This window comes from Caretta caretta, chromosome 2, assembly GCF_965140235.1.
Source record: "Caretta caretta isolate rCarCar2 chromosome 2, rCarCar1.hap1, whole genome shotgun sequence".
NCBI classification, from domain to species: domain Eukaryota; kingdom Metazoa; phylum Chordata; order Testudines; family Cheloniidae; genus Caretta; species Caretta caretta.
This window is the reverse complement of record NC_134207.1, coordinates 40,895,870-40,920,941: the sequence shown is the minus strand read 5'-3', so window position 1 is coordinate 40,920,941 and position 25,072 is coordinate 40,895,870. Positions and strand designations below refer to the sequence as shown.

The following is a 25,072-nucleotide window of genomic DNA, read 5'->3' as shown; positions in this document are numbered from 1 at the left end:
TCCTCGAGTCCAAGAGCATGTCAGGACAGGAAAGCAACAAGGGACAATACCAACTTCTGTGTATGCAACACCGTTAATAAGAAAAAACGCAGTGCAATTTCAGCTGGAGAGCAGGGCCTCCTACAGTGCAATTCTTCAGGGTGAATTGACTCAAACATACATGTTACAAAGAGTCTAATATACAATGAGAGTATAATGTGGCTTGTAGAAAATGTGACCTCAGAGTAACTAATCTGAAAAACAACAGATGGTATCACCTGAAGTTTATGCTGATGGATAGTAAGCACCACAGACCCCACTTGAGGAATACAGCCATACAAGTTACGGATTCGATCAGAGTGCAGCATCAGAATTTTATAGAAACAGTGCAAGAAGCAAAAAGGAAAGTCCCACGGACAAAAGACCATTTGTAAAGCATACGGGGATGTTTACAAAGCTATCGGTTGCCTCAAAGGACAGCTGAGACTGGAAGTAGACCCTGCAGTGGAACCTGTATGTTTACTATGAAGGAAAATTCCAGTTGCACTATGTAATCCAGTACTCAAGGAACTCTAACTCTAACGCAGAGCAGGGGGTATCATGGCATCTGCGGAGACCAATACAACCTGGGTAAGCAAGATAAGCTTTATCATGACGAAGCCCTGACTGGGATGATTTAGTTCGGGATTGGTCCTGCTTTGAGCAGGGGGTTGGACTAGATGACCTCCTGAGGTACCTTCCAACCCTGATATTCTAGGATTCTATGGTGATAAAGAACCCACTAGTCAAATTACACATCTACATAGACCTACAACCACTGAACTGCATGTTGAAAAGATGTTACTGTCCACTGCCCACAACTAATGAAATCTTGCCAGAACTTTCCAAAGCCAGAATCTTTACAGTCTGCGATGGGAGGAACAGATTTTAGTACATAAGCCTGGATAAATAGTCCAGCATGCTGACACCCTTTGGAACAGCATTTGGCCACTACAGATGGCTGTGTTTGCTAATAGGCATAAGTCCAGCACCAGAGATTTTCCAGAGGAAACTCACCCAAGCACTGGAAGGACTGATGGGATGAAAATAATTGCAGATGATATCCACATTGTAGGTGAACGAAGTAATGATACGGAAACAGAATGAGACCATTGCAGAAAACTACAAGTTTTGATTCAGTGATACAGGGACAAAAACATAAAATTCAACCCAGAAAAAATGCAACTCAGAGGGCATGAGGTGACATACAGTGTACATCTGCTCACAGCACAGGGACTGAAAGCAGATCCCAACAAGATAAAGGCAGTCAAAGTCAGGCCAGCTTTGTGGATTTGAAAGGGAACAGCACTTCATAGGAATGACAAATTTTCTCTCCAAGTTCTGTCCACACCTGGCTGCAGTAGCAGAACTCTACATCCTGCCTTGTGAGTGGTCATATAGAGTGGCACTGGGAAGGTCCCCAACAGCAAGTATTTGACATGCAGAAACAATTGATGATGAATGCCCATATCCTGACATACTACCAGCCAGGAAAGTCATTGACAATCCAGTGTGATACATTGGATAAAGGATTGGATGTAGTTCTTTTGCAGGAGCAGTTGAAGGCTTATGCCAGCACAGCCCTGTCAGATACTGAATAGGGGTATGCCCAAAAAGGAAGAGCTTCTGTCTGCGGTATATGGAGTGGAAAGATTCCATCACTATACCTATGGCCACCCAATTATAGGTCAATCAGACCACAAACCACTAGAGACAATCATGGCAAATGCCCTTCTTAGTGTTCCAAAGAGATTACAGCACATGTTGATGCACTTCTATGAGATTCTATTCTGCACCAGATAGAGATCAAATATTGTCCTGAATGATTACTGATGTTACGTGACACTCTGAACAACACATATATACCCAGCATCAGAGAGTTGCTGGAAGGGGATCAGTACTTAATACAATATGTTAATGGAGTCACTCTCCCAGTGAAGCTGATGGAAATCAGAGGTATGGAAAGGTACATCTAATGACAGGCAGTCAAGAGAGCAATATTAGCAGGAGGTCAGAAGACAAAAGCCAAGTACCTGTAAGAGCAGACTTAAAGAGGAGTGTGCAGGACAGAATCCTATTAAGGGCAGAGAGCTGCTGTCTCCATCTTGTTACGTAAGGATGTCATGCAAAAATACATACCTCACACCTGGGCATTAATACCACCCCCATCTTTAATAAAGAAAGACAGGTTCCCAACATTAGGGCTCCATTTTAGTCTAAGCAGAGAAGATTGCCAGGTAAAACCCAGTGGGAGCATAGTCAGCCAGCAGGGGAAAAAAATCAGTTTGCAAACAAACCCTAAAATAAACTCGCAGAAGTGGGTTAAACAGGCCCTTAATAAAGAGACCATTTCACAGCTTCTAACTCCTAGCCACATAAGCACCAATCAACCTGCAGGGAATAATTAACTTAAAACAATTACTAGAAGCTTTCTTTCTGGTCTCGGGACTGCTAGAAACTGTAATGCTTATCATTTGGCATTCACTACATCCATAACCTTGTGAACAGCAGCCAAAGAGTGCAAAAACCTTTTAATAGATGCTTTGTTTGTGTTTATGGTGACCCTTGTTGCTGCAGAAACATTTCTAACACACTGCAGGCTATTCCTTAGCTGATGCTGGGTATTGTAATACAGCATATTTTTCAACAGGTGCAAAGTCACTTCTAACCCTTCCTTCTCATCTCCTCAGGGAGCAGAGCTTCCCTTGCTTTCCAGCCTGCTGTAATGACTGCAGACATGGTTAGAACACAAGTAGTGGTTCTGGGAATTGCACAGCTAGCTCTTTAATGCAGCAGTCCCTTCTCAAGAGCCTCTGTATAAAGTCACAATGCTGGCCCAAGAGCACTTTGTAATAGCACTTGTACTTCAAATTTGTTCCAACAGCCTTAACAGTTGGTAATTTTACCTTTTTAAACACAAAAACTTCAACAGTGTGACTTTTTGCAGTTTGATACTTTGTCCCTTAATAAATGTGTTCAGAGAGCATATTCTTATTTATTAACATAAGAGACTAGATTCTCTGCTGCAGTTGAGATACACTCAGCACAGCAGAGGCATTCATGACCTGGTTATGGTTCGCTGATTCTCAGCTATATTCCTGTTTTCTGTTCCCTGATTCTCGGTCCAGCTGTAGCCCCAACATAGGGTAGAGCAGCTAGCAATGGAGGTTACAGCAGTAATGGTCTGTCCACCAGCTGAGAATAGATGGCTAAGCCCTGGTCTACACTAGGACTTTAGGTCGTATTTAGCAGCATTAAATCGATGTAAACCTGCACCCGTCCACACGATGAAGCCCTTCATTTCGACTTAAAGGGCTCTTAAAATCGATTTCTTTACTCCACCCCTGACAAGTGGATTAGCGCTTAAATCGGCCTTGCTGCGTCAAATTTGGGGTACTGTGGACACAATTCGACGGTATTGGCCTCCAGGAGCTATCCCAGAGTGCTCCATTTTGACTGCTCTGGACAGCACTCTCAACTCAGATGCACTGGCAGGTAGACAGGAAAAGAACCACGAACTTTTGAATCTCATTTCCTGTTTGGCCAGCGTGGCAAGCTGCAGGTGACCATGCAGAGCTCATCAGCAGAGGTGACCATGATGGAGTCCCAGAATCGCAAAAGAGCTCCAGCATGGACTGAACGGGAGGTACGGGATCTGATCGCTGTATGGGGAGAGGAATCCGTGCTATCAGAACTCCGTTCCAGTTTTCGAAATGCCAAAACCTTTGTCAAAATCTCCCAGGGCATGAAGGACAGAGGCCATAACAGGGACCCGAAGCAGTGCCGCGTGAAACTTAAGGAGCTGAGGCAAGCCTACCAGAAAACCAGAGAGGCGAATGGCCGCTCCGGGTCAGAGCCCCAAACATGCCGCTTCCATGATGAGCTGCATGCCATTTTAGGGGATTCAGCCACCACTACCCCAGCTGTGTTGTTTGACTCCTTCAATGGAGATGGAGGCAACACGGAAGCAGGTTTTGGGGATGAAGAAGAAGATGATGATGAGGAGGTTGTAGATAGCTCACAGCAAGCAAGCGGAGAAACCGGTTTTCCCAACAGCCAAGGAACTGTTTCTCGGCCTAGACCTGGAGCCAGTACCCCCCGAACCCACCCAAGGCTGCCTCCTGGACCCGGAAGGTGGAGAAGGGACCTCCGGTGAGTGTACCTTTTAAAATACTATACATGGTTTAAAAGCAAGCATGTGAAAGGATTACTTTGCCCTGGCATTCGCGGCTCTCCTGGATGTACTCCCAAAGCCTTTGCAAAAGGTTTCTGGGGAGGGCAGCCCTATTGCATCCTCCATGGTAGGACACTTTACCACTCCAGGCCAGTAACACGTACTCGGGAATCATTGTACAACAAAACATTGCAGTGTATGTTCGCTGGCGTTCAAACAACATCCGTTCTTTATCTCTCTGTGTTATCCTCAGGAGAGTGAGATATCATTCATGGTCACCTGGTTGAAATAGGGTGCTTTTCTTCAGGGGACACTCAGAGGTGCCCATTCCTGCTGGGCTGTTTGTCTGTGGCTGAACAGAAATGTTCCCCGCTGTTAGCCAGGGGGAGGGTTGAGGGGGTAGCCACAAGGTGGGGGGAAGCAAAATGCGACCTTGTAACGAAAGCACATGTGCTATGTATGTAATGTTAACAGCAAGGTTTACTCTGAAAGAGTGTAGCCACTGTTTTATAAAATGTGTCTTTTAAAATATCGCTGTCCTTTTTTTTCTCCACCAGCTGTATGTGTTTCAATGATCACAGGATCTTCTCCTTCCCAGAGGCTAGTGAAAATTAGAAAGAAAAAAAAACGCACTCGTGATGAAATGTTCTCTGAGCTCATGCTGTCCTTCCACACTGACAGAGCACAGACGAATGCGTGGAGGCAAACAATGTCAGAGTGCAGGAAAGCACAAAATGACCGGGAGGAGAGGTGGCGGGCTGAAGAGAGGGCTGAAGCTCAAATGTGGCGGCAGCGTGATAAGAGGAGGCAGGATTCAATGCTGAGGCTGCTGGAGGATCAAACCAGTATGCTCCAGTGTATGGTTGAGCTGTAGCAAAGGCAGCTGGAGCACAGACTGCCACTACAGCCCCTGTGTAACCAACCGCCCTCCTCTCCAAGTTTCATAGCCTCCACACCCAGACGCCCAAGAACGCGGTGGGGGGGCCTCCGGCTAACCAGCCACTCCACCACAGAGGATTGCCCAAAAAACCGAAGTCTGGCATTCAATAAATTTTAAAGTTGTAAACTTTTAAAGTGTTGTGTGGCATTTTCCTTCCCTCCTCCACCACCCCTCCTGGGCATCCCCCAATTTGTGTGATGAATGAATAAAGAATGCATGAATGTGAAGCAACAATGACTTTATTGCCTCTGCAAGCGGTGATCGAAGGGAGGAGGGAAGGGTGGTTAGCTTACAGGGAAGTAGAGTGAACCAAGGGGTGGGGGGTTTCATCAAGGAGAAACAAAGAGAACTTTCACACCGTAGCCTGGCCAGTCATGAAACTGGTTTTCAAAGCTTCTCTGATCCGTACCGCACCCTCCTGTGCTCTTCTAACCGCCCTGGTGTCTGGCTGCACATAACCAGCAGCCAGGCGATTTTCCTCAACCTCCCACCCCGCCGTAAACGTCTCCCCCTTACTCTCACAGATATTGTGGAGCGCACAGCAAGCAGTAATAACAGTGGGAATATTGGTTTCGCTGAGGTTTAAGCGAGTCAGTAAACTGCGCCAGCGTGCCTTTAAACGTCCAAATGCACATTCTACTACCATTCTGCACTTGCTCAGCCTGTAGTTGAACAGTTCCTGACTACTGTCCAGGCTGCCTGTGTACGGCTTCATGAGCCATGGCATTAAGGGGTAGGCTGGGTCCCCAAGGATACATATAGGCATTTCAACATCCCCAACAGTTATTTTCTGGTCTGGGAATAAAGTCCCTTCCTGCAGCTTTTGAAACAGACCAGAGTTCCTGAAGATGCGAGCGTCATGTACCTTTCCCGGCCATCCCACGTTGTTGTTGGTGAAACGTCCCTTGTGATCCAACAGAGCTTGCAGCACTATTGAAAAGTACCCCTTGCGGTTTATGTACTCACCGGCTTGGTGCTCCGGTGCCAAGATAGAGATATGGGTTCCGTCTATGGCCCCACCACAGTTAGGGAATCCCATTGCATCAAAGCCATCCACTATGACCTGCACATTTCCCAGGGTCACTACCCTTGTTATCAGCAGATCTTTGATTGCGTGGGCTACTTGCATCACAGCAGCCCCCACTGTAGATTTGCCCACTCCAAATTGATTCCCAACTGACCGGTAGCTGTCTGGCGTTGCAAGCTTCCACAGGGCTATCGCCACTCGCTTCTCAACTGTGAGGGCTGCTCTCATCTTGGTATTCATGCACTTCAGGGCAGGGGAAAGCAAGTCACAAAGTTCCATGAAAGTGCCCTTACGCATGCGAAAGTTTCGTAGCCACTGGGAATCATCCCAGACCTGCAACACTATGTGGTCCCACCAAGCACTATGCTGTGCTTATTTCCCGAGCCCAGAATCAGCGTTCCACAGCATGAACCTGCCTCATTAGCACCATGATGCATGCATTGGCAGGGCCCATGCTTTCAGAGAAATCTGTGTCCATGTCCTGATCACTCACGTGACCGCGCTGACGTCGCCTCCTCGCCCGGTATCGCTCTGCCAGGTTCTGGTGCTGCATATACTGCTGGATAATGCGTGTGGTGTTTAATGTGCTCCTAATTGCCAAAGTGAGCTGAGCGGCCTCCATGCTTGCCTTGGTATGGCGTCCGCACAGAAAGAAAGCGTGGAACGATTGTCTGCCGTTGCTCTGACAGGGGGAGGGGCGACTGATGACATGGCTTACAGGGTTGGCTTACAGGGAGTTAAAATCAACAAAGGGGGTGGCTTTACATCAAGGAGTATTTCAGGCAGGACTTCACGGAGGGTTCCAATAAGAAATGGTGCACCTAAGTAATTGTTCCTATTGGAACAAGCAGGTTGGTCTGGCCTCTCATTGATACATGCCTAGATTTACCTCACTGCACCTTCTCTGTGAGTGACTGCAGTGTGACCTAGAGAAATGAGTCCCCTAGACGGGGGAGGGGGGGAAGCAAATGAGTACAAAACAAATCTGGTCTATTTCTTGTTTTGATCCACTCCATCTATCTTTTACATCTTTGGCTGGCAGCAGACGGTGCAGAAGGACTGCAAGCCATCCATATCTCATGGCTGCTCGGCAGAAGATGATACAATAGGACTGCTAGCCATCTTCATCTCTTGCCTGCCCGGCAGAAGATGGTACAATAGGACTGCTAGCAATCTGTATCGCCTGCCTGATCACCATAAGATGGTTCAATAGGACTGACTGCAGGACTAAAGAGAATGACCTGGTCAAGTCACTTCTAATGTAGTCCCTGCACCCATGTCTGCCCAGGCGCTCCTGGCCGACGTGGCCAGGAGCACCTTGGACATGACGATGACGGCTACCAGTCCTATTGCACTGTCTGCTGCCACAAGGCAATGGGTTGCTGCTGCTGTGTAGCAATGCAGTACCTCGTCTGCCAGCACCCAGGATACGTATGGTGACGGTTACCTGAGCGGGCTCCATGCTTGCCGTGGTATGGCGTCTGCACAGGTAACTCAAGAAAAAAGGCGTGAAACGATTGTCTGCTGCTGCTTTCACGGAGGGAGGGAGGGAACGGGGGCCTGATGATATGTACCCAGAACCACCCGCGACAATGTTTTAGCCCCATCAGGCATTGGGATCTCAACCCAGAATTCCAATGGGCAGTGGAGACTGCGGGAACTGTGGGATAGCTACCCACAGTGCAAAACTCCGGAAGTCGACTCTAGCCTCGGTACTGTGGAAGCGCTCTGCCGAGTTAATGCACTTAATGCACTTAGAGCATTTTCTGTGGGCACACACACTCGAATATATAAAACCGATTTCTAAAAAACTGACTTCTATAAATTCGACCTAATTTCGTAGTGTAGACATACCCTCAGAGTGCTCTCAGGCCCCGCCATCTCTCCAGCTCCATCTCTCCTGTTCTGGTACACCCCCAGGCTGAAAATATGGTCCAAAGACTTCTTAGAACTACAGAGGAGCTATTGTAAGGTATTTCGAGCACCTGTTCTCATAATATCTAAGCACTGATAAGTTCTATGAAAGCTAAATATCACACACACAAAAGTGGAAGAAATTCCAGTGTGTCTCCTAGGAAAAAGAGTTCCTCTTTTATCAGTACAATATGAGGACTGGATAAAGTGCAGAGCTTATTTGACTTATGTGTGGCTTTATACCAGGGGTGGGCAAACTTTTTGACATAAGGGCCATATCTGGGTGGGGAAATTGCATGCAGGGCCATGAATTTAGGGCTGGGGCAGGGGGTTGGGGTGCGGGAAGCAGTGAGGAGTGTGGGAGGGGGTGCGGTGTGCAGGAAGGGGCTCAGGGCAAGGGGTTGGGGCAGAGAAGGGGTGCAGGGTGTAAAAGGGGGTTGGGGTGCAGGAAGAATGCGAGGTGCAGCAGGGGGCTCAGGGTAGGGGGTTGGGGTGTGGCAGGGGGCTCAAGGCAGGGGGTTGGGGTGCGGCAGGGGGTTGGGGTGTGGACTGCGGCCCAGTGCTGCTTACCTGGAGCAGCTCCGGGGTGGCAGCGGTGCACACCGGGGCCAGGGCAGGCTCCCTGCATGCCTGCCCTGGCCCCGCACCGCTCCCAGAAGAGGCCAGCACCACGTCCCTGCAGCCCCTGGGGGAGGAGGGGCAGAGGGCTCCGCACGCTGCCCTCGGCTGTGAGTATCTCCCCCGAAGCTCCCATTGGCCACGGTTCCGCGTTCGCAGCCAATGTGAGCTGTTGGGGGAGGTACCCCTCGGCGAGGGCAGCATGCAGAGCCCTCTGCCCCCCCCCACCGGCCCCGGAGCCGCAGGGACATGGTGCTGGCCACCTGTCGGTTCTGGGACTCAGGCAGGAGATAGGTGCTCAGAAGCCTAATGAGAGGCAGCAGTGTGCACTTGCCCTAGCATCTAAAACTTAAGTGACTAGGGAATTTTTACAGCAGGAGCTTAGGTACTGAGTGAGTGCAAGCACTTACAGGGTTAAGCAGCAGAAGTGGGAGTTTCATGGGTTGCAGTGGTGCCATGCATGGGGGACAGATCCCTAACTCTGGAGTTCAGACACCTAAGTTGCTTCGTAGATCCCTGTGTTTTAACCCTTTAGAGTCTAAACCAGGGGTAGGCAACCTATGGCACGCATGCCAAAGGTAGCACGTGAGCTGATTTTCAGTGGCACTCACACTGCCCGGGTCCTGGCCACCGGACACCTGGCTCCGCTGCTGCCCTGGCTTACCGACCGTCAGCCCCCTGCCAGCTGGGGTTCCGTCCACCGGCCCCGCTCAGCCCGCTGCCAGCCCCGGGTCCTGGCCACTGGTCCGGGGGGCTCTGCTGCCGGCCTGGGGTCCCGGCTGCTGGCCTGGGGCTCTGCAGCTGCCCCCAGCTGTGGCTCACTGGCCCCCGCCTGGGGCAGGGAGGGGTGCAGACAGGGGCAAGAGGGGGCGCAGCTCAGCACCCCCACCTTAAAAATTGTTCCAGCACCACTGTACTGGGATATTTTACAGTCCTGATTTGCTGCTTACATCACTCTCACGCCACGTGGAACAGCGCCTGCATTTGACGTAGAGATACGAATGTACATGCAAGAAGTGAAATCAGAATTTTCTGACAGATTTCGAGATTTCCAGAGATTTGGCCCAATGCTTTCTTTTCTATTAAACCTGAGAAGTTCAACGAAAGCAACTTGAATTTGTCTGTATTTCAGAGGATGGGTGTTGAAGATTTCGAAATGCAGCTCGTTCAGTTAAAAAGCTCAGAATTGTGGGCATCAAAGTTTGGAGATCTGTGGAGTGCACTTGAAGCCACAGAGAGATATCATGGGGCCTCTGTTCTGATCAGCTGGACGTCTCTGCCAGTAAAATTTAACTGTCTGAAGAAAATTGCGTTTGCAATGCTTTCAGCATTTGGATCCACATACCTGTGTGAACAGATATTTTCACACATGAAATCTGTCCCCTCTCCCTCTTGGAGCTGGTTAACAGCTGATCACTCAGAAGCCTGTGTGCAGCATGAAGTATCCAAATACATGCTAGACATTGGAAAACTCAGCAAGGAAAAGCAAGGGCAAGGATCACACTAAACTGATAAGATCTGCATTTTAATTTAATTTTAAATTAAGCTTCTTAAACGTTTTAAAAACCTTTTTTACTTTACATATGACAATCGTTTAGTTATATATTATAGACTTATAGAAAGAGACCTTTTAAAAACATTAAAATGTATTACTGGCACGCAAAACCTTAAGTTAGAGTGAATAAATGAAGACTCGGCTCACCACTTCTGAAAGTTTGCCAACCCTTGGTCTAAATAGAGGCCAGCCACTGTTTGTAGACAGACACTTGAGGTATAGCTCCTCTATCTAGCACTCTTCCTGAGAGTTTAGGCCATGCAGCCCCTGGAATCAGCACTGACCCCCTCAGCCTCCCCCATAACTTAAACACACTCTCTCCTAGCATCATGCTGAAGGTGAGGGCCTTCTGGGTTACAGTTCAACTTTCTCAGGGAGCACATGTGAAGGTGTAGCATATAACAGACATTTTGCACGAGACTCAGAGAGCATTGCTCTTTACTTAAGCACATGAGAAATACACAAATCAATACAAACTAATAAACCTACCTACATTTCCCTGCCTTTGTTTTCTCACCACTTCAGAGCATTCTTTGGGCTGTCGAGAGGGTCATCTGGGACCATCCAGAGTTCTCCTGTTGCATTGACTGGCTTGGATTCTGAAACATGAAGCTTTCTCCCCATATCAGCATCTCTGACTTTGGCCAGTCTGTCCCCTTCCCCTCTCCTGCCCAAACTTCCTGTGCAGCTCCCTCAGCCTTCCCTCTTGGAGTCCTTTTGTAACCTTCCAGTCCCTCTGTCAGGTGGCTCCTGGATCAGTCTCCTCAGGTGATCCTAGACCTTTACAAATAACAACAGATGGGAGGGAGGGGAAATGCAACAGTTCCTGTTACCTGAACCCCCTCTGTAGGGAGGTTAGAAATGCTGTGGTCCTACCACAGACCCTCCCCGCCCCGTTTAGAATGGTAGATTATGCTGCCATTGTTGGAGATTACCTTTTTAACCATGGCATTTTCTCAAAACCAGCCAGGACTCAACCATGAACTTTTTGTCCAAAATTTGTCAGTGGCAATCTGACTCCTCTAGGCACAAAGATCAAAAAGTCACAAGCAACTTGTCGGCAGGTGAGAGACTATGTGGGAAAACAAAGCAGCTGGTCCAGATGTCCCACCACCATATTCTATGGTGTTAAGGGAATGAGCAAATGAATGTAATGGAACTGTGAGTGATAAAAAGCACAGGTGAAATTCACCATCGAGGTAAGAAGGTGCAGTGCACTTATTTATGCCAGCAGTGAAATTAAAGAATAAATCATGCCAGACAAACTTGCTAACTTCTTTTTGATTGAATTACAAAACTAGGAGAGGGACAGAATGCAGGAGTAGTCATCTATCCAGCCCTGAGAAAAGCTTCTGGTTCAAAGTATAACTTCAAAAACAAATGCTAATTGGCTTGATTATGAGCACTGTCATATAGACTGAGTGCAGGCGGAAGACCAATAAACAAAGGGTAATGAATGATAAACAGCAGTGCTTAGAGTTGATGGGGAAGTATCCAGGGGGACACAGGAATCTGCTCTAGGTCTGGTTCTATTTAACATCTTATTAATGATCTGGAAGAGAGGGATAAACAGGTCATTAATTTAGTTTATACTCAGTTTTACAGATTATGCTAAATCAGGAGGTGTTGCAAACGAACGAGGACATAATACAAAGAGACCTAGAGAAGCTGGAAATAATGACAGAAACTAACAAAATGGGATTTAAATGGGATGCATGTGAGATAATATTGTGGAGGAGGGAGAATAATCTGAAATGCAAATATTTAGTGGGAGAGATATCCTTGAAAGCTGTAAGACTGATGGCGCTAGAAATGGTGATGGACAGCAAACTGCATATGAGCATGCAGCGCAAGACCAACATGTTCCTGGGGAAGAGTAAGAACCTGGAGGGATTGACTGATGAGGAACTAAAGCCTAGATTCACAAAGATACTTAGATGCCTAAACCCCAGAGTTAGGTGCCTAAATCTGAGGTCTAGGCAACTAAATCCCAGTTCTATGCTCTGCTGCAATTGGCAAAACTGCTGCTGAGCCCTGCAAGCACCTAAATTCATTCAGTGCCCCCAGGTTTTTGCATTAAGAGTTCCCTAGGCTCCTAAGTTTCAGGCTGGGTGTACGCATAGTGCTGCCTCACTCTAGGCATCTGGATGCTTATGTCCCACCTAAGCCCCAGAGTGATTCATGAGCCACGGAAGATAGGCCTTTGCCCACCTAACTCGCATGCGGGGCCCAATCTGGTAGGCATGCTCTGAGGCTGCTTACCAGATCAGACTCCTCAGGAAAGTTCACACAAAACAGCTGGGTGCCCGGGGACCCTCCCTTACATCTTTTAGCCTAGTGCAAGGGTTGGCAACCTTGTGGGCAGCCGTTTTTTGAGGGGGTGCGAGGTGCAGGCTCTGGTCAGGAGGCACTTACCACAGCTGGCTCCCAGCCGGCAGCACAGCAGGGCTCAGGCAGGCTGCCTGCCTGCCCCAACCCCACGCTACTCCTGGAAGCAGCTGGCTGCTGGCATGTATCTGGGCGCCCCTCAGGTGTAGGGGGGCAGTGGGTCTCCGTGCGCTGCCCGCACCCGCAAGCACCACCCCTGCAGCTTCCATTGGCCGGGAACTGGCCAATGGGAACTGTGAGGATGGTGCTGGGGGCAGTGGCAGTGCATGGAGCCGCCTGCCCCCCGATCCCCAAGTGGTGATGAACTTAAGCTAACAATGAACAATCTGTGTACAGCTGTGGTCCCCTCATCTCAAAAAAGATATACTGGCATTGGAAAAGGTTCAGAAAAGGGCAACTAAAATGATTAGGGGTTTGGAACTGGTCCCATCTGAGGAGAGATTAAAGAGGCTAGGACTTTTCAGCTTGGAAAAGAGGAGACTAAGTGAGGATATGACAGAGGTATATAAAAATCAGGAGTGGTGTGGAGAAAGCGAATAAGCAAAAGTTATTTACTTGTTCCCATAATATAAGAACTCGGGGCCATCAAATGAAATTAATGGGCAGCAGGTTTAAAACAAATAAAAGGAAGTTCTTCTTCACTCAGCGCACAGTCAACTTGTGGAACTCCTTGCCTGAGGAGGTTGTGAAGGCTAGGACTATAACAGGGTTTAAAAGAGAACTAGATACATTCATGGAGGTTAAGTCCATTAACGGCTATTAGCCAGGATGGGTAAGGAATGGTGTCCCTAGACTCTGTTTGTCAGAGGGTGGAGATGGATGGCAGGAGAGAGATCACTTGATCATTACCTGTTAGGTTTACTCCCTCTGGGGCACCTGGCATTGGCCACTGTCAGTAGACAGGGTACTGGGCTGGATGGACCTTTGGTCTAACCCAGTATGGCCATTCTTATATTCTAACGTTGAGATGCCAATCCACATCTGAGCTTTCCTGGGAATGTGGCCTAGCTTGTAAGGACTGAGTCATGCATGGACATGTGACTTGCCCATGTGACTCCAAAACTCCATCTCGGAGCTGGATTCTGCACAGGAGAGGAGGGGGGGTCTCCACCCACAAGAGAAAATCTATTTAAGCCCCTGGGAGACCCCTCCATTTGGTCTTCAGCTGGCTCAAGAGATAGCCTCTCCACCTCCAAAGGATACCTGAAAGAAACTGGAACAAAGGACATTAACCACAGGGGTGTGAGTGATTGCTGGACCCAGACTACAAAGAGGCTAGTCTGTAAAAGGAGCTTACTGGAACATCTCTGAGGGTGAGATTTCATCTATAATCACTTTCTTACTGCATTAGGTTTGGACTTGCATGTTTTATTTTATTTTGCTTGGTAATTCACGTTGTTCTGTCTGTTATTACTTGGAACCACTTAAATCCTACTTTTTGTATTTAATAAAATCACTTTTTACTTATTAAATAACCCAGAGTATGTATTAATACCTGGGGGCGCAAACAGCTGTGCAAATCTCTCTATCAGGGTTATAGAGAGTGAACAATTTATGAGTTTACCCTGTATAAGCTTTATACAGGGTAAAACGGATTTATTTAGAGTTTGGACCCCATTGGAAACTGGGCATCTGAGTGTTGGAGACAGGAACACTTCTTAAGCTGTTTACATTAAGCCTGCAGGTTTTACGGGACTTGGGTTCAGACCTGGGTCTGTGTTTGTAGCAGGCTAACATATCTGGCTCAAACAATGCAGGGTTCTGAAGTCCCAAGCTGCCAGGGAAAACAGGCTCAGGGGTAGTTTCGGCACATCAGTTGGCAGTTCCCAAGGGGTTTTCTGTGATCCAACCGATCACACTTGTCACTGAACTAGAAAATCTGGAAAGGCAGAAATCCACCCTGGGGCTACAGCACAAGTGGTCTGCAATGGACAACCTTAAACGGCAAGACCAGATTATATTCAATGTTTGGAACTGTCTACCGGATATGTACAGTCAGATGAAGAATTATGCATTTGGATTTCTCTCAATCTTCAGTTCAACGTACTTCTGTGAGCAAGTGTTGTCCAACATGAATTTTATCAAAAACAAACTGAGGAGCCAACTGCAAGATGTTAGTCTTGAGTCCTGTTTGAAAATGAAAATCAAGGCATATTCACCGAACATTGAGCAACTCTCTAAAGATGTCCAACAGCAGAAGTCGCATTAAAAGTATTGGTGAGTAGTAATAACTTTAATATGTTCAATTATTATTAGTTTGTAAATTCTAACTCTACAAGTAGCTTTGCGAGTGATACAGCTCTTGAAATATTTTGGTCAAAGACTAAAACAAAAAAATGGCTCGTCTTCTTTGAAAGGTTGCCGGACCCTTCTTTGAAAGGTTGCCAACCCAGTGGTTAGGGTACTCAGCTGGGATATGGGAAGTCCCTGCTCAAAGCCCTTCTTTTCACCAGCTAGAGGGGGACTTGAACTGAGGTTCTACTACCATTGGGCTATTCTGATGTGGGACATCTTCAATTCTTCCTGTTGAAGCAGTCCCACTGTGGCTAAATAATTTAAGAGTCATTGAGACAGAGAGCGAGCACATGCATGAGAATGACTCTTATAGCCTGGTGGTTAGAGCCCTCACCCAGTATGTGGGAGACCCAGCATCCTGCACCAATAACTGAGTATTTATCCCAAGTGGAACAGCTTCAACAGGAATGACTGAGGAAGTCCCACATCGGAACATTCCATAGCTCAGTGGTTAGAGCACAAGCTCTTCTCCTCATTAGGTGGAGGTGGGACTTGAATTGGTGGGTCTCCCATGTCCCTGGGGAGTACCCTAACCACTGGACTAAAAGTTGTGAGGGAGCTGCAGCTGCTCTTCTGCCCTCCCCGCCCCTAGCCTCCTGCAAAGAATACCTTAGGTATTCACCTGGGAGTTCATAGCTGAGAATTGCTAGCAAACATAGGCATTCATCTCCCTGAGCAGGGAAGGGCTTAGTGCACACTCCTTCCATTGGCAGCTCCCATTGGCTAGCTTAGGCAGCTCCCCATCTAAAATGGTGACTTTTATGGATCTCAGTCTAAGGCGCCTATCTCTCCCCATTCAGTTTATAGGGAGCCGAGATACCTAACTCAGGCTTTCTGAATTGCAGTGCTGTTCCTCTGATTTTCTAGGTGCCCAGAAGTTAGGTGTTGTGATGCCTTAAGTAAATAGGCCTAAGTAAATAGAACAGTCTGGCTAAATGACAGCTAAGTGGAGGGAGGAAAATATATTAAAGGTCATTGGAGCAATGCTGATTTACATCAGCCCAGGAACCATCCCCTAGGTGTCCATGTGTATTTGAAAGGTGTAAACACCACAGAGGCAGAGGAATTGCTTTGAGTGATACAATGGATTATAACAGAAACAAACCATCAAAAATGTAGCCTGAATCTCAGAAAAAGCATCCTAAGGGCGAGCCTTATTAGACTATGGAAGAATCACCCAAGGAATTGGCATCATTTAAAACTAGACTGAACAAAACACTTAAGGAATACACGATGGGGAACAATCCTGTGTCTTCAGGAGATGATCTAAGAGGCCTTATCCATCACTAATTACTATGATCAATCAAGAAGCTCCATTCACAGCAGGGATTATATTCGTTCTAAAATCCCTTTTGCACACATTTGGTGGCTCATGAGTTACACCCTTGTAAACACTAGAAAGTTGTACCATTTTAATTATACACGACCACCTTAGGTGGATGGAGTACTAGATGTATAAAGGTGCTTTATATTGGTGTAGCTATTCTGGAGAAGGGGAATACACTATACAGATAAGACACTTTTATCCTAGTATAACTACATGCACATTAGGGGTTGTACCAGTTTAACTATATTATTGTACCAGTGTAACTATATTGGTTAAAAAAAGAGTCACACCTCTACCCATAACAGTTACATCAGTAAAAACCTTGTGTCAATCAGGCCCAGAATGCCTCTGTCTAAGATTAAACGTGACAGCATGTAGATGAACACTACTGTTTTATACAGTCTTCTCCTCTGGGCATTGGGTCTCTTTCATGTACAGCATAAGGATCCATGTCTGACTGCGTCACCTCGGAATTTATCCTTCAAAAATGATTTGTTAATGTCTGTCTCCAAACAGATGGCTGTAATACATTGTAAAATGGGATCTCATGTGCTGGACTGAAAGGAAAGGAAAGGAAAGGAAAGAGAGAGAGAGAGAGAGAGAGAGAGAGAGAGAGCCAGGAATGTGTTCAGAACCACATTTTCTAAAAGGGGGCCTGGGACTGACTTCACAGCTGCATGGAGGAGATAAGGAGAAAGGAAAGGTTAGGGGCATTTTAATTCTGTTGCTTATTATGTAGATGTTACACTCCATAACAAGCTGCGGCTTTTACTTGGACAGTAGTCAGTATTATTTAGAAATATTCCGTAAGGGTGCAAGTCAATTAAAAACAAATAATTACACCACACTTCTAAGTGTCAGGAGGCTGGAGAGGCTGCTCAAAAAACAGACTTTGCAGCTTTGGGGAAGTTTCACCATGCAAAATCATAACAGGGCTTTTAAAAATTGCTTTAAGTCTGTTCTTTCCTTAGTACCCAAACTTAACTCCCCTTATTATAGGTGCAGCCCTGGAGGAAAACAGCCCATTGGAAGCTTAATGGAAATGGTATTTCCGTAATGCCACTAGTTCAGAAGTGACGTATTCTACCCTTGTTCCATGTACAGAACTCCCATTAGTTTCAAGGATAGAACACGACACATCATTTGTCCAGGTGAATTTTAGAGCTTCCTGTTATCATAAAGGAGTAGCATGCTGATTGCCTATATTACATATTGTGATGAGGCAAGGCCAGATGGCTATAGAAAAGTAGTGGGAGATAGATATATTAGCTCCAGGCTAAACAAATCCCTGGTACCAGGATAAGTGAAATGGCAAATGCTCCACGTCAATTAAGACACCTGGGGCCAATTAAGAACTTTCCAGAAGGCAGGGAGAATGCCAGGTTGATTGGGACACCTGAAGCCAATCAGGGGCTGGCTGAAACTAGTTAAAAGCCTCCCAGTTAGTCAGGTGGAGGTGCATGTCAGGAGCTGTAGGAGGAAGTTGCGCTGTTGGAGAGACTGAGTAGTACACACCGTATCAGGCACAAGGAAGGAGGCCCTGAGGTAAGGGTGAAGTGGAACTTGAGGAAGTGAGGGCTGCTGTGGGGGAAGTAGCCCAGGGAATTGTACATGTCATGTTTCTAAAAGGTCAGCTACCATAGCTGATACTATTAGGGTCCCTGGGTTGGAGCCAGGAGTAGAGGGTGGACCAGGGCTCCCTCCCGACCTTTGCCCCCTGATTAATCACTGAGACTGGGAGACAACAGAGACTGTGCAAGGAAGCATAACTTCTCCTCACCTCCCTCACTGGCTTATGATGAAAATGGCTCAGTAGACTGTGACCCTTGTCTCTAGAGAGAGAACGGTTACGTGGAGGGTCACAGTGAGCCTCTGAGGCTAGCGAAATCCACCAGGAAACGCGGGACCCACGGAGGCAAGGACAGAGCTTTGTCACAATATATAAACTGGATCAAAAGAACATTAAAGATGCAAGTCAAGCACTAAGGCAATGTTAAAATTAAGAGTACCTGTGCAACCTTAATTTGATCCCTTTATGTGTATGCATTATGATAATCTTTAATTACATGATCACATACTATATCGGGGTTGGCAACTTTCGGCATGCAGCCCATCAGGGTAATCCGCTGGTGGGCTGTGAGACATTTTGTTTACATTGACTGTCCGCAGGCACGGCCCATGCAGCTCCCAGTGGTGTTATTTGTGTTTATTTCTACAACAACAAAAATGGGTGAAAATCAGTGGAAAAAACTATGAAAATTTTTCTGAGTAAATAATATTGAGGTTTATTTTGGTGGATGGAAGGACTGGGGGGAAAGTATTCAGTAGATTAATGCTTTGATGAATGAAATCCAATGTGGTTTGCTGCAGAACTAAAACAAAACTCAAAACACAATGCCATCTCTGAGTTTAAAAAAAAATGTGTCTCTAATCCCCAAATAAAACTTTTCATTTGAATAAACAGTTTACTGTTATAGACTTAGAACTCTTAGCCTATAAATATTTACATTTAATGATTGGGTCACACCATTCACAACGATTACACTCAACTTCATCCTTTTCTCCTATTTTTTGTTTTTTTAAAACTTTCAAATACTTCCTTGTGTTCTGAAACATATTGTGATATAGATTTTCATTTTTGTCCCATTTTAGTGTGTCAAATCTTTAAACTGTTATCTGCTAACAGCTTGAAATGTGTATGGTGGGCGCGAGATACATTAGTACGTTGAGTTGCGTATGCACTTCAGAGCTTATGTGAGTGCCTCTTTGTTTATTGTTTGTATCTTCTAGACTAAGACATAGCCTTACTTCAACAGACAGCTTTGCATATACACACAGACTAATATAGTATCATAGTACATATATCTCATGCAATGTATTGTATTTTCCTAATAAAACAAGTTATTTTTATGTGTATTCGAATGATACAAAAGTAAGGTGAAAAATCGGGGAAAAAACAAATATTTTTTGTAAAACCCAGGATTTTTTCAATAAAAATTAGTTTAAATGGAAAACAAAGGGGCTTATGCTTGAGCCATGAGACCATCCTTTCTCTTCCTGCAACCTACAGCCTCATTCACTATGCATATTTTATGGGCCCCCGTTTCGCAAGCCTCCCTGGCCACCCCAACACACCACCCAAGTCAACTGCACAACATCCAACCGGTTTGCCTCAAAACCGTGCCCAGAGAACATCAGGCAGGACCTGCTGCCACCTGAGGAGGGCAAGGAACCTTGGTGGACCAGTCTGTATTCTACTCTGGTTCCATGGTCCACTGGGGATATTAGTTGGCAGCTCCTCCATAGAGATGAAAGCAAGGGGGGTACCAAGCACAGTTCATGAATTCCCCTGACCCCTGTCTCTCCTGCATCGAGAGGGAGACCCTGGCGCACGTCTACATAGAGCGCTACAGGTTGCAGCCACTCTTCTGGCTCCTCCAGAACCTTTTACTGAGGTTCTGGCTGCACTTCTCCCCACACATCCTCATTTATGCACACCCCATCTGTGGCCCCACAAAGGCGTGAGACCTCCTCATCAACCTCCTAGCGCTGGCCAAGATGGTCATCCATCACTCCAGGAAGAGGAAGCTAGATGGGGGTGACTGTGGCACCTATTTCTGGTCCCTTATCTGATCACACCTCCAGGAAGAGTTCCTCTGGACAGTGTCTCGTCTGGACACCATGCCTTTGAGGAGCAGTGGGCACTGTCTGGAGTTCTCTGCTTGGCTCCTTTTCCTTCTGACTCCCTCATTTTTAACCTTTGACCTCACTCCCATTCCTGTTTTCTTCTTCATTGTCCCACGTACTCAGTTGCGGTCTGGGCTTAGTGGCTTCTCCCCCTTAGTTGAGAGGGCAGGCCTTTAGTCTTGGGAGGGCCTAGGCCTACCTGTACCAGCCCCTGCAAACACCATATGCCTTTCAGCAGCTTCCTTTAGTACACAGCCCTGATTCAGTCCCAGAGCTCCATTAGGGTTGCCAGGCATCCGGTTTTCGACTGGAATGCCCCATCGAAAAGAACGGTCAGAACCCTGATGGGGCCACTAAAATTCTGGTCGGCGGTGCAGCAGGGCTAAGGTAGGCTCCCTGCCTGCCCTGGCTCTGTGTGGCTCTGGGAAGTGGTTGGTATGTCCCTGCGGTCCCTAGGCACAGAGGTGGCCATGGGGGCTCCATGTGCTGCCCCCGCCCTGAGCACCAGCTCCACAGCTCCCATTGGCTGGTAACCATGGCCAGTGGGAGTTGTGGGGCTGGCACCTGCAGGCATGGGCATCATGCAGAGCCCCCAGGTCCCTTTGCCTAGAAGACGGACATGCCGGCAACTTTTGGGAGCTGAGGTAAGTGCCATCCGGCCAGAGGCAGCACCCTGAACCTCCTCCCACACCCCAACCCCCTGCCTCTGCCCTGAGCCCCCTCCCACACCAAACTCCCTCCCAGAGCCTGCATCCCAACCCTCTGCCCAAGCCCTGACCCCCCTCCTGTACCCCAAACCTCTCATCCCTGGTCCCACCCCAGAGCCCACACCCCCTCGCGCAGCCCAACCCCCTGCCCCAGCCCGGTGAAAGTGAGTGAGGGTGGGGGAAAGCAAGCAACGGAGGGAGGGGGCATGGAGTGGGGGTGTGGCCTCAGGGAAGAGGCAGGCCAGGGATGGGACAGTGGTGTTCACTTTTGTGTGATTAGAAAGTTGGCAACCCTAAGTGCCATCTATTCTGGGCACTTCCGTAGCAGGGCTTCCAGCTGGCTGCCATCACTGCTTCTGCTGGAGCAGGTGGTGTGTGACTGCTTCGTTCCTGCTTCATGTATTTGTGTGCCGGGGGATGGGCAGGTTGTTGTTCTGCTGCTGAGCTCCTCCTCTGCCTTGCTTCCAAAGTGGCGGAAGACTTTTTGTGTTGTTTCCCATGCTCCATTTTATGATGAGTCCTGTCTTCCATTTTGTTTCCCCTTTCCTTTGCTGCTTGGTTTGTTTGATGTTCCCTGTTCTCTCTTGTGTTGGGTTGGTCTGTTTGCTTGTCGTCGTCCCCATTATTCCCCATCTGCTCCTGTTCTTCCTTTCCCTTGGGCAGACAAGGTCCCAAGTGATTACTTTTCCCTCTCCCTTCAGCCCTGTCAGTCCCTGCCCAGGGATTCCCCTTCCCTTTGGGGAATGAGGGCAGGTCTCCCTGATCCTCCCTACCCTTTTCCTTTCACTGTTTATGGTTCCCTTCTTCCTCCCAACCTGCCATGATTGTACCCCCTCACCTTTCCTTCCCTTCCTCCCTATTCTGTGTTTAGTTTGGTCCCTGCCTTCCTTTCTCACCAAAGTGGGAGGAGGGTGGAGATTTCTGATAAATGTTCCTTGTGTTAATTGCTGTTCCTTTTTCTCCATTTTTGTTTTGGTTTCCCCTCTTTGCAGTGGGAAGGTGTTTATTGTTTCCCTATCATAGATTCATAGATTCATAGATATTTAGGCCAGAAGGGACCATTATGATCATCTAGTCTGACCTCCTGCACAATGCAGGCCACAGAATTTCACCCACCACTCCTAAAAAAGACCTCACACCTATATCTGTGCTATTGAAGTCCTCAAATTGTAGTTTGAAGACCTCAAGGAGCAGAGAATCCTCCAGCAAGTGACCCGTGCCCCATGCTACAGAGGAAGGCGACTCTCTTCCCACTCTCTTCCCTTTTTTCAGTGGTCACCATGGCAGGTGCTCAGTCTCTCCTTGGCGAGACTTCTTGCCGCAGGCCTCAGTTGGTGGGGGGAAAGGGGGGGTTGGAGAGGGAGAGAAGGGATCAGGGATTCCTCAGCCAGTCTCATCATGTGGTGATGATAACACTTTTTACAGTCCACTAGTATCTCTGGCGGATGTTAAGCAATAGCTATTAAAGTTAGACATTGTTAACTCAGCAGGAGTTAAACTTACATCCAAGAGTTTTAAAAGAGTTAATGTTGATTTTGAATAAGGCCTGGTCTACACTACGAGTTTATGTTGGATTTAGGAGCATTAAATTGAATTAAACCTGCACCGTCCACACAACAAAGCCATTTTTTCGACATAAACGGCTCTTAAAACCAATTTCTGTACTCCTCCCCAATGAGGGGATTAGCGCTGAAATTGACATCGCCATTTCAAATTTGCGTTAGTGTGGAAGCAATTTCAAAGGTATTGGCCTCTGGGAGCTATCCCACAGTGCACGATTGTGACCTCTCTGGACAGCACTCTGAACTTGGATGCACTGGCCAGGTGTACAGGAAAAGCCCCAGGAACTTTTGAATCTCATTTCCTGTTTGGCCAGGCGAGCTCATCAGCACAGGTGACCATGCACTCCCAGAATCAAAAAAGAGCTGCAGCATGAACCAAACGGGAGGTACTGGATCTGATCGCTGTATGGGGATAGAAATCTGTGCTATCAGAACTACATTCCAAAAAGACGAAATGCCAAAACATTTCAAAAAATCTCGGAGGCCATGTGGGACAGAGGCTACAGCAGGGATGCAACACAGTGTCATGTGAAACTTAAGGAGCTCAGACAAGCGTACCGGAAAACCAAAGAATCAAACAGATGCTCCGGGCAGAGCCCCAGACATGCCGCTTCTAGGCTGAGCTGCATGCAATTCTGAGGGGGGCCGCCACCACTACCCCCACCCCATCTGTGGACTCCGATGATGGGGTACTTTCCATCATGCCTGAGGATTTTGCAGACAGGGAAGATGAGGAGGAGGAGGACGAGCTTGAGGAGAGCACACAGCACCCCATTCTCCCCGACAGCCAGGATCTTTTTATCACCCTGACTGAAATACCCTCCCAACCCAACCAAGCCAGAGAAGGGACCTCTGGTGAGTGTACCTTTTAAAATATAATACATGTTTTAAAAGAAAGCGTTTTTTAATGATTAAGTAGCCCTGAGGACTTGGGATGCATTTGTGGCCAGTACAGCTACTGGAAAAGTCTGTGAACGTGTCTGGGGATGGAGCAGAAATCCTCCAGGGACATCTCCATGAAGCTCTCCTGGAGGTACTCTAAAAGACTTTGCAGTAGGTTTCCGGGGAGCGCAGCCTTATTCCGTCCTCTATGGTAGGACACTTTACCACGGCATGCTAGTAGCAAGTAATCTGGTATCATTGCATGACAAAGCATGGCAACGTACGGTCCTGGTGTTTGCTGGCATTCAAGCAATATCCGTTCTTTATCTCTCTGTGTTATCCTCAAGAGAGTGATATCGTTCATGGTAACCTGGTTGAAATAGGGGACATTCAGAAGTGCCTGTTACTACTGGGCTGTTTGCCTGTGGCTGAAAAGAAATCCTCCCTGCTGTTAGCCACTGGTGCGAGTGGGGGGCCATTGGCGCTGAGCTGTTCGTGTTTGGCTAGCAGGGATCTTCCTTGATACCAGCCACATGGAGGGGTGAAGGGTAAAGCAATCATCCCAGAGAATTGGGAGGGGGGGTTAGTTTGGTTTCTGCTGCTGCACATTAACAGGAAAACCGCAGCACTAAATGGCCAACTCAATGTGCTTTGCTTCATATGGGAGAGGAGGGCGCTGCTGTTATGAAGGTTGCAGAAGCCGAAAGACTATGGCTTACCATGGCTGCCTACAAGCTGAATTCTGTTGCCCAGCACTGCGTGTGTGATCTCTAACACCAAAGCTACAGGCACTCAATATAAGATGCAAAATGTGAGCTTCTACCAAAATCACATGTACTATGTAATGTGAATAATGTTATTCACCATGAAAGAGTATAGCCATTGTTCTGTAAAATGTATCTTTTTAAATACTTCACTCCCTTTTTTTCCTCCAGCAGCTGCAAATGTTTCAAGCCTCCCTCCTCCATCCCAAAGGCTACCTCAGATAAGGCGACGAAAAAAACGCACGTGCGATGAAATGTTCTCTGAGCTCATGCAGTCATCCGGCACTGACAGAGCTCAGCAGAATGTGTGGAGGGACACAATACCAGAGTACAGGAAAGTGGCCGATGAATGTGAGGAGAGATGGCTGCAGGAAGATCAGAGGAGGCATGATGCAACGCTGGGGCTACTGCGGGATCAAACGGACATGCTCTGGCGTCTGGTGGAGGTTCATGAACGGCAGCAGGATCACAGACTGCCACTGCAGCTCCTGTTTAACCGCCCTTCCTCCTCCCCAAGTTCCATAGCCTCCTCACCCAGACGCCAAAGAACGCGGGGCAGGAGGCTCTGGGCACCCAACCACTCCACCCCAGTGGACAGCCCAAGCAACAGAAGGCTGTCATTCAACAAGTTTTGAAGTGGCCTTTTCCTTCCCTCCTCCCACACCCCACCCGGGCTACCTTGTGAGTTATCTCCCTATTTTTATAATCAATTAATAAAGAATACATGTTTCTTAAACGATACTGACTTTATTTCCTTTGCAAGCAAGCTGATCGAAGGGAGGAGGGCAGGTGGCTTACAGGGAATTTAGAGGCAACCAAGGGGGCAGGTTTTCATCAAGGAGAAACAAACAGAAGTGTCACACAGTACCCTGGCCAGTCATGAAACTGGTTTTCAAAGCTTCTCTGATTCGCAGCACTTCCTGCTGTGCTCTTCTAACCACCCTGGTGTCTGGCTGTGCGTATTCAGCCGCCAGACAATTTGCCTCAACCTCCCACCCCGCCATAAACGTCTCCCCCTTACTCTCACAGATATTGTGGAGCACACAGCAAGCAGTAACAACAGTGGGAATATTGGTTTCGTTGAGGTCTAACAGTCAGAAAACTGCACCAGCGTGCTTTTAAATGTCCAAATGCACACTCTACCACCATTCTGCACTTGCTCAGCCTATAGTTGAACAGCTCCTTACTACTGTCCAGGGTGCCTGTGTATGGCT

At 47.5% G+C, this 25,072-nt stretch overlaps 1 protein-coding gene across 3 annotated transcripts; it reads left to right on the top strand.

Annotated features, from left to right (window-relative positions):
- Positions 1-14,710: 14,710 nt before the first annotated feature.
- On the top strand, positions 14,711-24,569 carry LOC142070743 (uncharacterized). Of its 3 annotated transcripts, none has more exons than XM_075124722.1 (2): positions 14,711-14,851; positions 24,030-24,569. In XM_075124722.1, exons 1-2 carry the CDS (start codon positions 14,818-14,820, stop codon positions 24,491-24,493), a joined length of 498 nt encoding a protein of 165 aa, XP_074980823.1. In that variant the 5' UTR covers positions 14,711-14,817; the 3' UTR covers positions 24,494-24,569. The 3 variants fall into 3 exon arrangements, with proteins under 3 accessions (XP_074980823.1, XP_074980822.1, XP_074980821.1); XM_075124721.1 differs by lacking the exon at positions 14,711-14,851 and adding an exon at positions 22,746-23,067 and having other exon boundaries at positions 24,033-24,569; XM_075124720.1 differs by lacking the exon at positions 14,711-14,851 and adding an exon at positions 22,746-23,067.
- Positions 24,570-25,072: the final 503 nt, after the last annotated feature.